Raw genomic sequence first — 11030 nt, 5'->3', positions numbered from 1 at the left:
GGGGGTCCCGGGACAGGAACGGGGGGAAGGGGGGTCCCGGGACAGGAACCGGGACAGGACACCGGGGCGGGGGTCCCGGGCCAGGTACCGGGGGTGATCCCGAGCCAGGACACAGGGGCGGGGGTCCCGGGACAGGACACTGGGGTGGATCCTGGGCTAGAACACCGGGGCAAGGGTCCCGGACCAGGAACCGGGGGGTCCCGGGGCAGGGGTCCCGAGTCAAGACACCGGGGGTGATCCCAGGCCAGGACACCGGGGCGGGGGTCCCGGGACAGGACCGGGAGATCCCGGGACAGGACACTGGGGGGGGGTCCCGGGACAGGACCCGGAGAGGACGGGGGTGCCGGGACAGGCTGTGTTTTGGCTCCGGGTCACAGCAGGCCCGGTTTGGTCCCGGAGCAGCACCCTGGACCCCCATGACATCACTCGGTCCCCTCCCGGTTTCCCAACACCGGGAAGGGCAAAGCCTCAACATCCCGCCTCCAAGAGGGGCTCCAAAAGAGGGAAGGGAAGCAAGGGATCGCCTTGGCCAGAGCCTGAAATCTAAGAGCTGGTCCCAAAACTGGACCAAATTGATCCCCAAATCCTTGGGAGGGGGTTTGGCAGCAGGAATTCCTCCTAAAAACAAGCTCGAGGTGGAACAAGAGTTTCCCAAAACCATCCAGCGACCACCCATTTATTGAAGGTCAGAAAAGTCAGAAGTCTAAAAAAGAAAGGAAAGAGGGCTTTCCCAAATATTCAACCCAAACCCTGGCAGGTGCCCTGGCCCTGGGCTGAGGCTCCAGGAGAAGCTGCTTCCAGCTCAGCTGGGCACAGCCACGTGCCAGTGTGATTCCCTGAAGGGCTGCCCCGGGCATGGTGCCCACAGGAGCAGCCTGGCACTTTCTCATCCCAGATCCCACTGGGAATGTGCCACCCTGCCCCCAGGGTTTCCCGTGGAAATCCAGGGATCTGCAGGAAGGGAGCAAGGGATGGAGACAGCATCCTGAACCACAACAGGTGCAGGAAAAACAGGACCCATGGGAGGGAAAACAGCTCCCATCACCTGGGATTCCCTCAGCACCCCCACATCCCTCCATCCCCCAAAAACTCAACACCAACACCTCAAGGGAACCTCCCCAAAAGTCCCCCTGGGCTCTGCCACAGCCCCTCGGAATTAAAAGGAACCAAACCACTGAGATATAAGTTAATGCTTAAATTATTTGTAAAACATCTTAAATTTTCTGTGACATATTTTAAATATCCCCCATGTTCCCCAGAGGGGGGGTCAAAGCCCAACACTAACTGGGAGCCTATGGGGGAAAGGGAGGAATAGAGAAAGGGTTCCTTATCCTTTCACAGCTTTTAACAACTAAATATCAATAATAAAAGTTATATTATAATAAAATAAGTTCTTCGTGAGGCAGTGGAGATCAAAAAGCCCTTAGAAAAGCCCCGCGGGTTTGGGCTCGGGCTCTGGACTCAGTAGTAAAAATGGGGTTATTTGGGGAGGGGAGGCAGCGGGGGGGGCGGTTCCGAGGGCAGGGGGGGCGGTCGGGGCTTGTCCGTGTTGCTGGCAGCTCTGGAGCTGCTGGAAGCCCGGGGGTTCAGGAGCTCGAACGAGTGGAACTCGAAGGCGGGGGGCTGCGTGGGCTGCATGCCCTGCGCGCTCAGCAGCGAGTGCAGCATATTCACCGTGTCCTGATAGTCACTGGCCTGGCTGACGTTGTGCCCGTTGGCCCCCGAAGGCCCCTTGTCCGATTTGTGGGCGCCCCGGGCTTTGCTGGGCTGCGATAAATCCGAGCTGTGCCCGGGCAGGTGGGCAGCCCCGGGAAGGTGGGCGTAAGGGAACGGCACCGCGGGGCCTTTGGAGACTTTGCCCACCTTGGGCTGGTGCTCGTGGGGCACGGCTGGGGGCTCCTCGGGCAGGGGTCTTTTGCGGGTGGGGGCGAGAGGCCCGTAGCCCTTGTGGGGGGTGGCGGTGGCGCCGGGTTGGGCGCCGTGTTTGGAGTCCCCCGGGCGCTTGGCCGCGGTGCTGGGGCCGGCGCCGAGCTGGGCGTGCAAGTGTTTGTGCGAGTGGTGGTTGTGGTGGTGGTGGTGATGGTTGGATGAGTGGCCCTTGTGCTTCTCTTTGTACTCCCGGCTCTTCCCGGCGCCGCCCTCGTCCGCGGAGCCGTGTCTGTCTCCGGGAGCCGGCACCTTAATCCGCATCTTGATGTCCTCCTGCTTGGAGGGCATCGGCCTCTCCCCGCCTCCCCCCACCGCCGGGATCCTCATCTTGAGAGCTTTGTCACCCTTGTCGGCGCCAGGCGGGCGCTCGGGGTTCTCCTGCCCCGTGCTGGGGATTTTCAGGACGATTGGGGAGGGGTTGCTGTCCTGCTGCCCTTCCCTCTCCCGCTGCTGCTGCACCAGGAGGTTCTGCGCGGCGTAGGCGTACTGGGAGCGCACATTGGCTTCCATGTTTTCCAGCTGCCGCTTCTGCGCCGCCAATTCCTCGGCGTGCTTGGCCCGGTATTCCTTGAGGGACACCTTGGCCGAGGGTGCGTTCTTGGTGCTCTGCTTGGGGTAGGAAGCGCCGTCCTGCTGCGGGTGCTCAGCGGCTGACGTGCCCTCGCTAGTCCTGTGGATGTCCAGCTTGGCAGGGGGGTGCCAGTGATCCGCCTGGGACGGATCGGCGGCGCTCGGCTCCGCGGGGGAATCGGCGGCGGCCGGGAGCGCCGGCCCCGCGCCGGCCGTGGAGGATGTGGACATGCTCATGAGGCCAGCGATGTTCATGTCCGAGCTGTTGTTCCTGGAGATCATGTTGAGGATTGTCTGCTCTGACAGGCTCTCGTCATCGCCGTGGTCGTCGGTTTTGGATTTCCTGGCTGCTTGAGAGGCCTGGAATTAAAGAAATCAGCAAGAGTTTACTTGGGGTGTCGCCGGAGCTGGTTTAATCCAAACAGCTCCTCAGGACAGTGCAAGGTCTTCTTTACAAACAGATCCACTTTGCTCCCTTCCCTCCTTGTGGGAAAATTCCCAACCCCTGGAAGCAGGGCTGCTAATGCAGCTGGAAAACCAAAGTTCTGTACAAGTTAATTCACAACAGATGAACTGAAGAACCACACAGTATCCCAATTCCACACGAACTCCAGCACCACACAGTATCCCAATTCCACACACAACTCCCTTCCCTGCTGTCCTGCACTGTGATTCCCAAAGGAATCACAGCCTGTGCCCCGGGTTCTTACCCGCCAGTTCCGGATCCGTTTCAGTCGGCTGGGAGTTTTCTCAAGGATTTGCAGGAATTCATGAGTCAGTTCTGCAGAGGAGACACAAACACAAGCAGGAGGGTCAGAACAGCCCCAGTCCAGCAGGACAACCCCCTCCTCTGACAGATGGAGCTACTGGTGGGATGGAGCTGCGCCAGGAGGGGCATTCTGACAACTGGAATCACTGACCCATTCAAACTCATTTCTCTGTGGTGCTACAGAAGCTGCTGCTGCCCTGGAAAAGCTCAACTAGCCCTGAACTCCTGGAGCCCGTGAGGTGGTGTTGGAACATCAGACCCAGGACCAGCGATGCCAAAATCATTTTAAGAGCCTTTTGCAGGGAAAAAAAAAACCTCGCTCCCAAACTTACCATCTAAGAGCTCCAGAGTTACAGTGCCATCAACGTATTCCCACCAGTGCTTCCCGTCCGTGGAGACTGGGATCTCCCAGTTGGACCACTTACAGGCCAGGTGGATACAGACGCAGGCCACAACGGGCGGGGTGTACTGCAGGCTGAAGGTGGTCAGGTGCAGGCTGACGTCACCGGGAGAGAAAACAAAAAGCCATCAACTCCCACGCCTGAGCTGCAGATCCACGCGGGACGTGGGGGGAATGTGGCCCTTTGGACCAGCCCAGAAGGAGCCTGAGGCACAGCCAGCTCTGTCCTGCTCCAGCACAGCGGGGTTTCGCTTGTTCGGGCCTGCTTTGCTACAGGGAGTTTGGGTTCTCCTTCACCACCAGTTTTTGTTCATGGTTTTTAGAGAGGTGATTTGGGAGCTTCTCTGAGAGGGAAGGTCACTGGGGGCCTGCCAGCCCCACCTGTGCTCTGGAGAGAAACTCATCCTTGTTGTGCTACAGGAAATTTGGGATCTCCTCCAATTTGGGATCTCCTCCAAAAGAGGAAAGTCAGTGCTGAGGTCACCCACCAGCCTCTGCTCTGAGGAGAAACTCATCCTTGTTTTACTACAGGAAATTTGGGGTCTCCTCCATCAATTTCCCTGTTAGTCCTTCTTTCAATGGAGGAAATTTGGGATTCCCCTCCAAGGGGGAAAAGTCACTGGGGACCAGCCCCACCTCTGCTAGTGAAGAGAAATTTATCTGGTTTTTTTTTGCTCATCCCCATTTTGCTACAGCAAAGTTGGGATTTCCTCCATCTCTGTTCATTCTTTGTTTGCTGCAGAAAAATTTGGGACCTTCTTCACCGGTTTTCTTGTTCATCCCAGTTTTGCTACAGAAAATTTGGGAGCTCCAAGGGCAAAAGTCAGTCCTGGGGTCACCTGCCAGCCTCACCTCTGCTCTGGGGAGAAACTTCCAAGCACAACTCCCAGATGGCATCCAAGGAGCAAACCTGCACTTTTCAGCTTTAGGAAGGGTCTGGTCCTTCCCAAAGGATTTTTAGGAATACACTTTATACTCAAGAGAGCCTGAGCCAGGTGACCTATAAAATATTTTCATTAATAAATTGATTTTCCACGTGGCCATGAGTGCTGGGAGATGTGGGCAGCACCAGGAGAACTGAGGGACTACAAGGATCCTGAAGGAACACCAGAGCTTAAGGAAACTCAGAAGCAAATCTTGAGTGTGGGATTTGCCCACTCCTGAATGGATCCTTTGGGAATTCTGCCACTGAGGCCCCACATGGCACCATCTCCTCACCACCTTTTTCATCAGTGAAAAGTGGAGAGGCTGAAGTTTGGCATCTACAACCCAAAATCCTCAAGTTTCCTGAATAATGGGTTTATCCAGAGGAGTCAAACCCAGGAAATTCAGAGCCTTGGGAGAGCAAACTCAAGGAAAACAAAGAGCCTCAAGCCTGCCCCATCACGATGCCAGAATGAAATCAAAAGGAACACAAGGATTAATCCAGCTCATGCCAGAACTGGCTCACTCAGGCAACACCAAGGCTCTTCTTCACACTTTCGGCCTGGATTTCCCTCAATTACAGCCTTAACTCCTAATCCCACGGCTTTGAAATTCTGGCTGCAGGGATAAACCAGGTTTCAGGGCTGTGTTTACCCAAACATCAGCACCAGCACGATCCCGAGGCCGGAAATCCACAGGGTGCCCTTTGGAGCCTGAAACACCTTCAACAAACAGTGAAGGTGAGCAGGGAACACTTCCCAGGTGGAAAAGGGAAACCACATGCCCAGACAGATCTTAGAGGCATCTCCAGCCCTGCAGCTTCAACTGTGTTGGCACCTAAACCACTTTTCCCTCAGTAATTTCCCAAAAACTAAAGTGTTTTCCATCTCCATGATGTTCCAAACATGAATTCCATGATTTGTCTGAAGCTGATAATCCAGGAAATTAAATTTAGAAATAATCCCAGCAAAAGTGCTGGCATCAGGCTGGCAGTGAAAATGTAGGGACAAAACAAAGCAGAGAAAGAATCTGGGGTTGATTTTCATTTCCAGGGAAAATTTAAGGACAAAACAACCCAAATGAAGAACTTAGGAGAGATTTTTCTTTCCAGGGAAAACTTAGGGGCAAAACAACCCATATAAAAAACTTGGGGTTGATTTTTTTTTTCATTTATGCCCCAAACCACCTTTTTTGGGGGGTACAAAGCATATTCATGGACAATTTCCACAGCACCTTGTTGAAAACTCTCCAACACCCAGGAGTAAGCAAGAAAAAAATTATATACTCATTTTCCCTCCACCTTTCTGGTTTTGTTTTTTTTTTTTTTTTCAAACTTTCACAATTAAATTCCTATTAAATAAGCAGTGAAGCTCCTGAGTATCCCATCTGCCTTATTTTCCAGCTCATTTTTCCCAGCAGCTGGCAGGAAAAATAGCTGGAACCCTTTCTTAAGGCTCTTCCTGTGGGATTCCCAGCTGCTCCCAGGCTGAGTGATGCCTCTGGGGCCACAGGCAGCAGATAAATTATCAACCCATTATAAAATGATAAAATAATAACCTGTTTGTAGCCATGAAATAGGAAGTTTGTGCCAAGTCCTTGCTGGCTGCAAGAAACAAACAAACAAAAAAGAACAATCAGGGTGTTATTTGCATATTGTTGTGTTATTTTAGTGCAAGAACCATGAGCCACCCACAGATTGACCAGCAGGCCACAGCCACGAGGATTTTGGGAACTGCTGTTCACTGAGAGCTTTGTGTGGTTCAGAAGAGCTTGAACCATCTAAAATTGGTTTGAGAATCAGAGGGATGGATCAGCTCTCCTGGGAGGAAAAGCTGGGAGAATTGGGATTGTTCAGCCTGGAGAAGGCTCTGGGGTCACCTTGTTGTGGCTTTTCAGGTTCCAAGAGAGCTGAAGTGGGACTCTGGCTGGAACCTGGAGGGGCAGGACAAAGGGGAATGGTTTTTCACCTGGAAAAGGTGAGAATAAGATGGGAAATTGGGAAGAAATCCCTCCCTGTGAAGGTGGGGAGGCCCTGATTGTCCAGAGAAGCTGTGGCTGCCCCATCCCTAGAAGTGTTCAAGGCCAGGTTGGAACAACCTGGGCAAGTGGAAGTTGTCCTTGCCCTCCCAACCCAAGCCATTCCAGAGTTCTGGGAAGCTCTGGAGCAATCCCAGCTGGACACTCCCCCATATTTTCCTCCCAATTCCCTCTCACCTCGCACAAGCTGGGTGCACTTCACCACGTGGGTGTGAGGATGGTCAATGGTGATCTCAAACCCTGGAAGGACACAGACAAAGGACCATCAGAACCAGCAGCACAGCCCTGAATCTGTGTTCTCCTGCACCCCTTCCCTCCTACAGCCCTGCTTGGAGCCAGGCAGGAATAGAGGAGCCCATTTTTTTTTTTCCTGTATCCAGAAGTCTCAAGTTCTCCAGCTACAAACCCAGAAGGTCTCTGCTGCTGCCAGACCTCCCAGCTTCTGAAAGGCCTCACTGGAAACAAAACAACTATTAAAGAGTTTAAAAATAGCAGGACAAAGCCTCTTGAAGCAGCTGGGAGGAAGGCAAAGACAATGGCATCTGCTGCAAGGAATTTCTCTCACCCAAAAAGCTGAGAGGAAGCAGATTGTTTTCCCTTTGAATGGGCCTAAAGCACTGAGGACAACTGAGTTTAATCCTTGCTCCCGCTTCCTCCTCGCTTTGGGAATTGTGTTTGAAAGGGGAAAAAAAGAATTCCAATTGGTCCATGTGCACAGCAGATCTGCAGAATGTTCTGGGAGAACTGGGGTGTTTAAAAAGGCCTCTGGAGAACTGAGAGGCTGCAGAACTGGGCTTGGTTTAGCCACAGGCTTGTGGCCACAGCAACTCTGCCCCCACGGAAGGAGGGACAAGGGGTCTGCTCTGAATCCAGTCAGGAGTAACAAATCCTGCTCTTTTGGAGGGAAAATCTACCTGAATCTGCCTCTGAAACAGAACATTTGTTAGTGAACACAACTTTTAATAGTACATTTGATAAAGAAACAGGGCAGCAGCTCCACCAGCCACAGCCCTACGTGGAGACTTCTACTTCCAAAAACACCCAGAAACTGTTCCTGGTTTGTTGAGTTCTGGGGGTTCTCCCCCATTTAATTATTTCATCAAAATATTCACTTCCAACCCATTTTTTAAGACATCTCTCAGTACAAACTGCTTCCTGCAACAGAACTGGAGCATTATGGCCTGGAATTGGATGGTCTTTAAGGTCCCCTCAAACCCAAACCATTCCATCATTCTATGATAGAGCTGGAAAGCACAACCCAGGACCAAGACTGGTGTCCAAGCAGCACAAATCCTGATTTTTAGGGGAAAAAAAAAAAAACACCAAAGTGACAAACCACACTTAAATCTCTCAGCATTGAGCCTGCCACAAGTTACACCTGAAAAATTGACGTTAAAACAAGAGTCAGGCTGAAAAACAGGGTTTGTTGTGTGCACTCTGTGGAAGGGATGAGGAATTCTGCAGCCTGTGGAATTCTCCTGGCTCTGGGATTGGTGTGGCAGTCCGGCCGCTCCGAGGAACTTACCCAGGGTCTGTAGGATTATGCTCTCTAGAATGACCAGGTCTTGGGCTTGTTGCAGGTAAGCCTGGGGTTGAGAGGACAGGCAGGTTACTCACGGAGAGGCACTTGGATCAAGCCTGCACATTCCTAACACCCTTCTCTCCAGGGTAAAAAAATGGGAATCTCCCTGCACGGGGGGGACTGGAACAGATTCCCTGTGAGTGTTCAAGGCCAGGCTGGATGGAGCTCAGAGCAAGCTGGGCTACTGGAAAATGTCCTGCCCATGGCAGGTGGGTGGATTGGGATGGGATTTAAGGTCCTTCCAACCCAAAGCATCTGGAGATTCTAAGAAAGAGGGAACAGAGTGTTTGGAGGGCCCTGGGTGCTGGTCCCCCACATGAGCAGTGCAGAAATCACCTGCTTTTCCTGCCTTTTTAAAAAATTTTTTAAGTTTCCTTGGAAAAAGCTGCCCCTTCCAGCAGGACTCACTGCTCAGCTCCAGGTAAAAGGGGCTGTCTGGAGAAATGAGGGATCAGCAACGTTTTTAACCCCCTGAGAGAGGTGCTGGGCCAAACTGCTCCCACAGAGGAGCTCCTCTGCTCCACACCCTCCTCAGCAGCACTGCAGGCACACAGCACCCCTCTCCAGCAGAGGAGAAAAGGCTTTGCACAGATGGGGAAGCCCAAACCCCTCTGCAGCAGGAGAGGCTGGATGGAGAAGCTGCCCCTGAGCAGCTCAGGAGGGTGGAGGAGCAGCAGGAGCCACAATTCCGATGCCATTCCCACTCCTGCAGCTCTCACAGCACATCCCAAAGCTCCCTGCCCACGTTTACCTCACTCTTGGTGTCCAGCAGAGGCTCCTGGGGGTGCAGACAGGCATGTGCCACCTTGATGACGTGCTCCAGCTTCCGAGGCTGCTCCTCCACCTTGGCTGCCAGGAAAAGAGCTGCTGGCACCACCGACTGTGGAGGAAAATGCTCTGTTTGCTCAAAAAAGCCACTAAATTCAAAATTAAAGCAAACAAACCAGGTGGATTCTCAATATTCCTTCATGGAAAGAAGGCTGTTCAAGTCTGGCCACCATCAGGGGGGAGAAAAGGGTCCCTTCTCCCTTCCCAAACCTCCTCCCAGGGTGGGTTCCCCTCCCCAGGAGTGGATTTGGGGGTTCCCAGCGCCCCCCACCCCCCAAATGCCAGCACTCACATTCCTGTGGAACTGGGTGAAGGACTGCACCATGTAGAAGCGATGCATGTACACGATGGCTGTGTTGATGGTGAGCTGGGAGCTGGGGATGGGGTTAAGGAAAAGCACAGAGACCCCCAGGCAGGCCCAGGAACAGACCCCAACAGCACCAGGATGGGACAGGCTCTCCTCACTCTCCATGGCCTTCCCTGCACCCCAGCACAGCTCTCCTCAATCCCAAAACAGGCTCAGCACTCCTCACAACCGAGCTGAGCCTTCCCAACACCCCAGGAGAGCTCTCCCTGCTCCCAAAACGGGTCTGCTCCATCCCAAACAGGCTCAGCTCTCCTTCCTCACAACCTGGCACAGCTCTCCCTGCTCCCAAAATCCTTTCTGGGATCTCCGTGGTTCTAAAATAGGCTCGGCTTTCCCAGGCACTCGTGGGCCGGGCCCTCACAACACCCCAGTGCAGCTTTTCCCACTCCTCCAACCGGATTTCCTCAATCCCAAAACGGGCTCGGCTCTCTCCACTCCCAGGCCGGGCCTTCCCGCCTCACCAGCGCAGCTTTCCCTGCTCCTGAAACGGCATTTCCGCCACCTGGAAACGGGCTCGGCCGTCCCTGCTCCCGCTCCGGCCGCGTTTTCCCTTCCCCGCTCCCGAAATCTGCTCGATCCCAAGGCGGGCTGGGCGCAGCGGGGCCGGGCCCGCCGCTCCCTTCCGAGCACCCCGGCACCGCTCTCCCCGCTCCCGGGCCGCCCAGGCCTGCCCAAACCTCTCCAACACGCCAGCACAGCTTTCCCTGCGCCCGAAACGGGATTTCCTGAGCCCCAAAACGGGAAAAGCGGCGCCCGCCGCCCCGAGAGCCGGGCCGGGCCTTGCCCACACCCCGGCACCGAGCTCCGCGACCGGGGCCGGGCTCTGCTCCATCCCCGCAACACTCGGCTCTCCCTTCACTCCCTCCCGGCTCTCCCCGCACTCCCTCCCGGCTCTCCCCTCACTCCCTCCCGGCTCTCCCCCTCCCGGTTCTCCCCGCCCCGCCCCGCTCCCACCCGCGGCCTAGCGCGGCCTAGCGCGGCCGGATACACGTTGAGGCGCTGCCCCATGTCCTGCAGCAGGTTGGCCGCCTGCTGCCGGTACGAGAGCTCCTTGTCGGGGTCGAGACCGGCGCGGCGGGACGGGCTCCGCTCCAGCTGCTCGCGGCTGAAGTACCAGCGCCGCCCGGGCCCGGCGCCGCCGCCGCCCGCCGAGGCCTCCATGGCGGCTCTGCGCCCGCGCGGGGGACGCGGCGTGCGCACGCAGCGCGGCGGCGCGATGACGTCAAGCGCCGGGTGGGCGGGCACGGGGGGGAGCCGTTGGCGGCGCGAGCGTTCCAAAGCGGGGAGGGACGTTGAGGGGGCGGGGTCTGAGCGGGAAGCCACGCCCCCTCGCGGGCAGGCCCCGCCCCGCGCTTCCCCTCACGCCGTGAGGGGCTCCGGTTTGAGGGGCTCCGGTTTCAGGGGCTCCGGTTTCAGGGGGTCCCGCAGCACTTCCGCACCTCGGGGCGGTCCCCGTGGCCCCACCACCGGCTTCTCAGCTCCCCCTTCTACGCATTGACACCCGAGGACCCCTGGGATAGCGGTGTGGCCTTCCAACCCGAGACCCCCTCCTCAGCGGGACCTCAGTGTACCCCTCCGGTATGTTTCCCCCCCACCCCGGGAACCTCCGAGCCCTCCAAGATCC

The 11030-nt window shown here is 55.7% G+C and overlaps 1 protein-coding gene across 1 annotated transcript; it reads right to left on the bottom strand.

The window, feature by feature from the left end:
• Window positions 1-647: 647 nt before the first annotated feature.
• Window positions 648-10729, bottom strand: CCNT1 (cyclin T1). Its single transcript, XM_039703247.1, has 9 exons — window positions 10395-10729; window positions 9332-9413; window positions 8963-9091; window positions 8155-8215; window positions 6807-6869; window positions 6150-6195; window positions 3601-3764; window positions 3210-3280; window positions 648-2859 (listed from the first exon to the last, which is right to left on the bottom strand). The coding sequence occupies exons 1-9, from the start codon at window positions 10565-10567 to the stop codon at window positions 1480-1482; spliced, it is 2169 nt and encodes a 722-aa protein (XP_039559181.1). The 5' UTR covers window positions 10568-10729; the 3' UTR covers window positions 648-1479.
• Window positions 10730-11030: the final 301 nt, after the last annotated feature.

This window comes from Passer montanus, unplaced genomic scaffold, assembly GCF_014805655.1.
Source record: "Passer montanus isolate IOZ18808 unplaced genomic scaffold, ASM1480565v1 scaffold161, whole genome shotgun sequence".
Classification (NCBI taxonomy): Eukaryota; Metazoa; Chordata; class Aves; order Passeriformes; family Passeridae; genus Passer; species Passer montanus.
This window is presented reverse-complemented; position numbering and strand designations above follow the sequence as displayed.

Excerpts from the sequence above, each read along its gene's own strand:
- CCNT1 (XM_039703247.1), bottom strand. The coding sequence starts at position 10,567 with ATGGAGGCCTCGGCGGGCGGCGGCGGCGCCGGGCCCGGGCGGCGCTGG. Across the intron at positions 9,092-9,331 it reads TCACCCAGTTCCACAGGAAT|TCGGTGGTGCCAGCAGCTCT; the intron begins GTGAGTGCTGGC and ends TTTCCTCCACAG. Across the intron at positions 6,870-8,154 it reads CATAATCCTACAGACCCTGG|GGTTTGAGATCACCATTGAC; the intron begins GTAAGTTCCTCG and ends GTGTCCTTCCAG.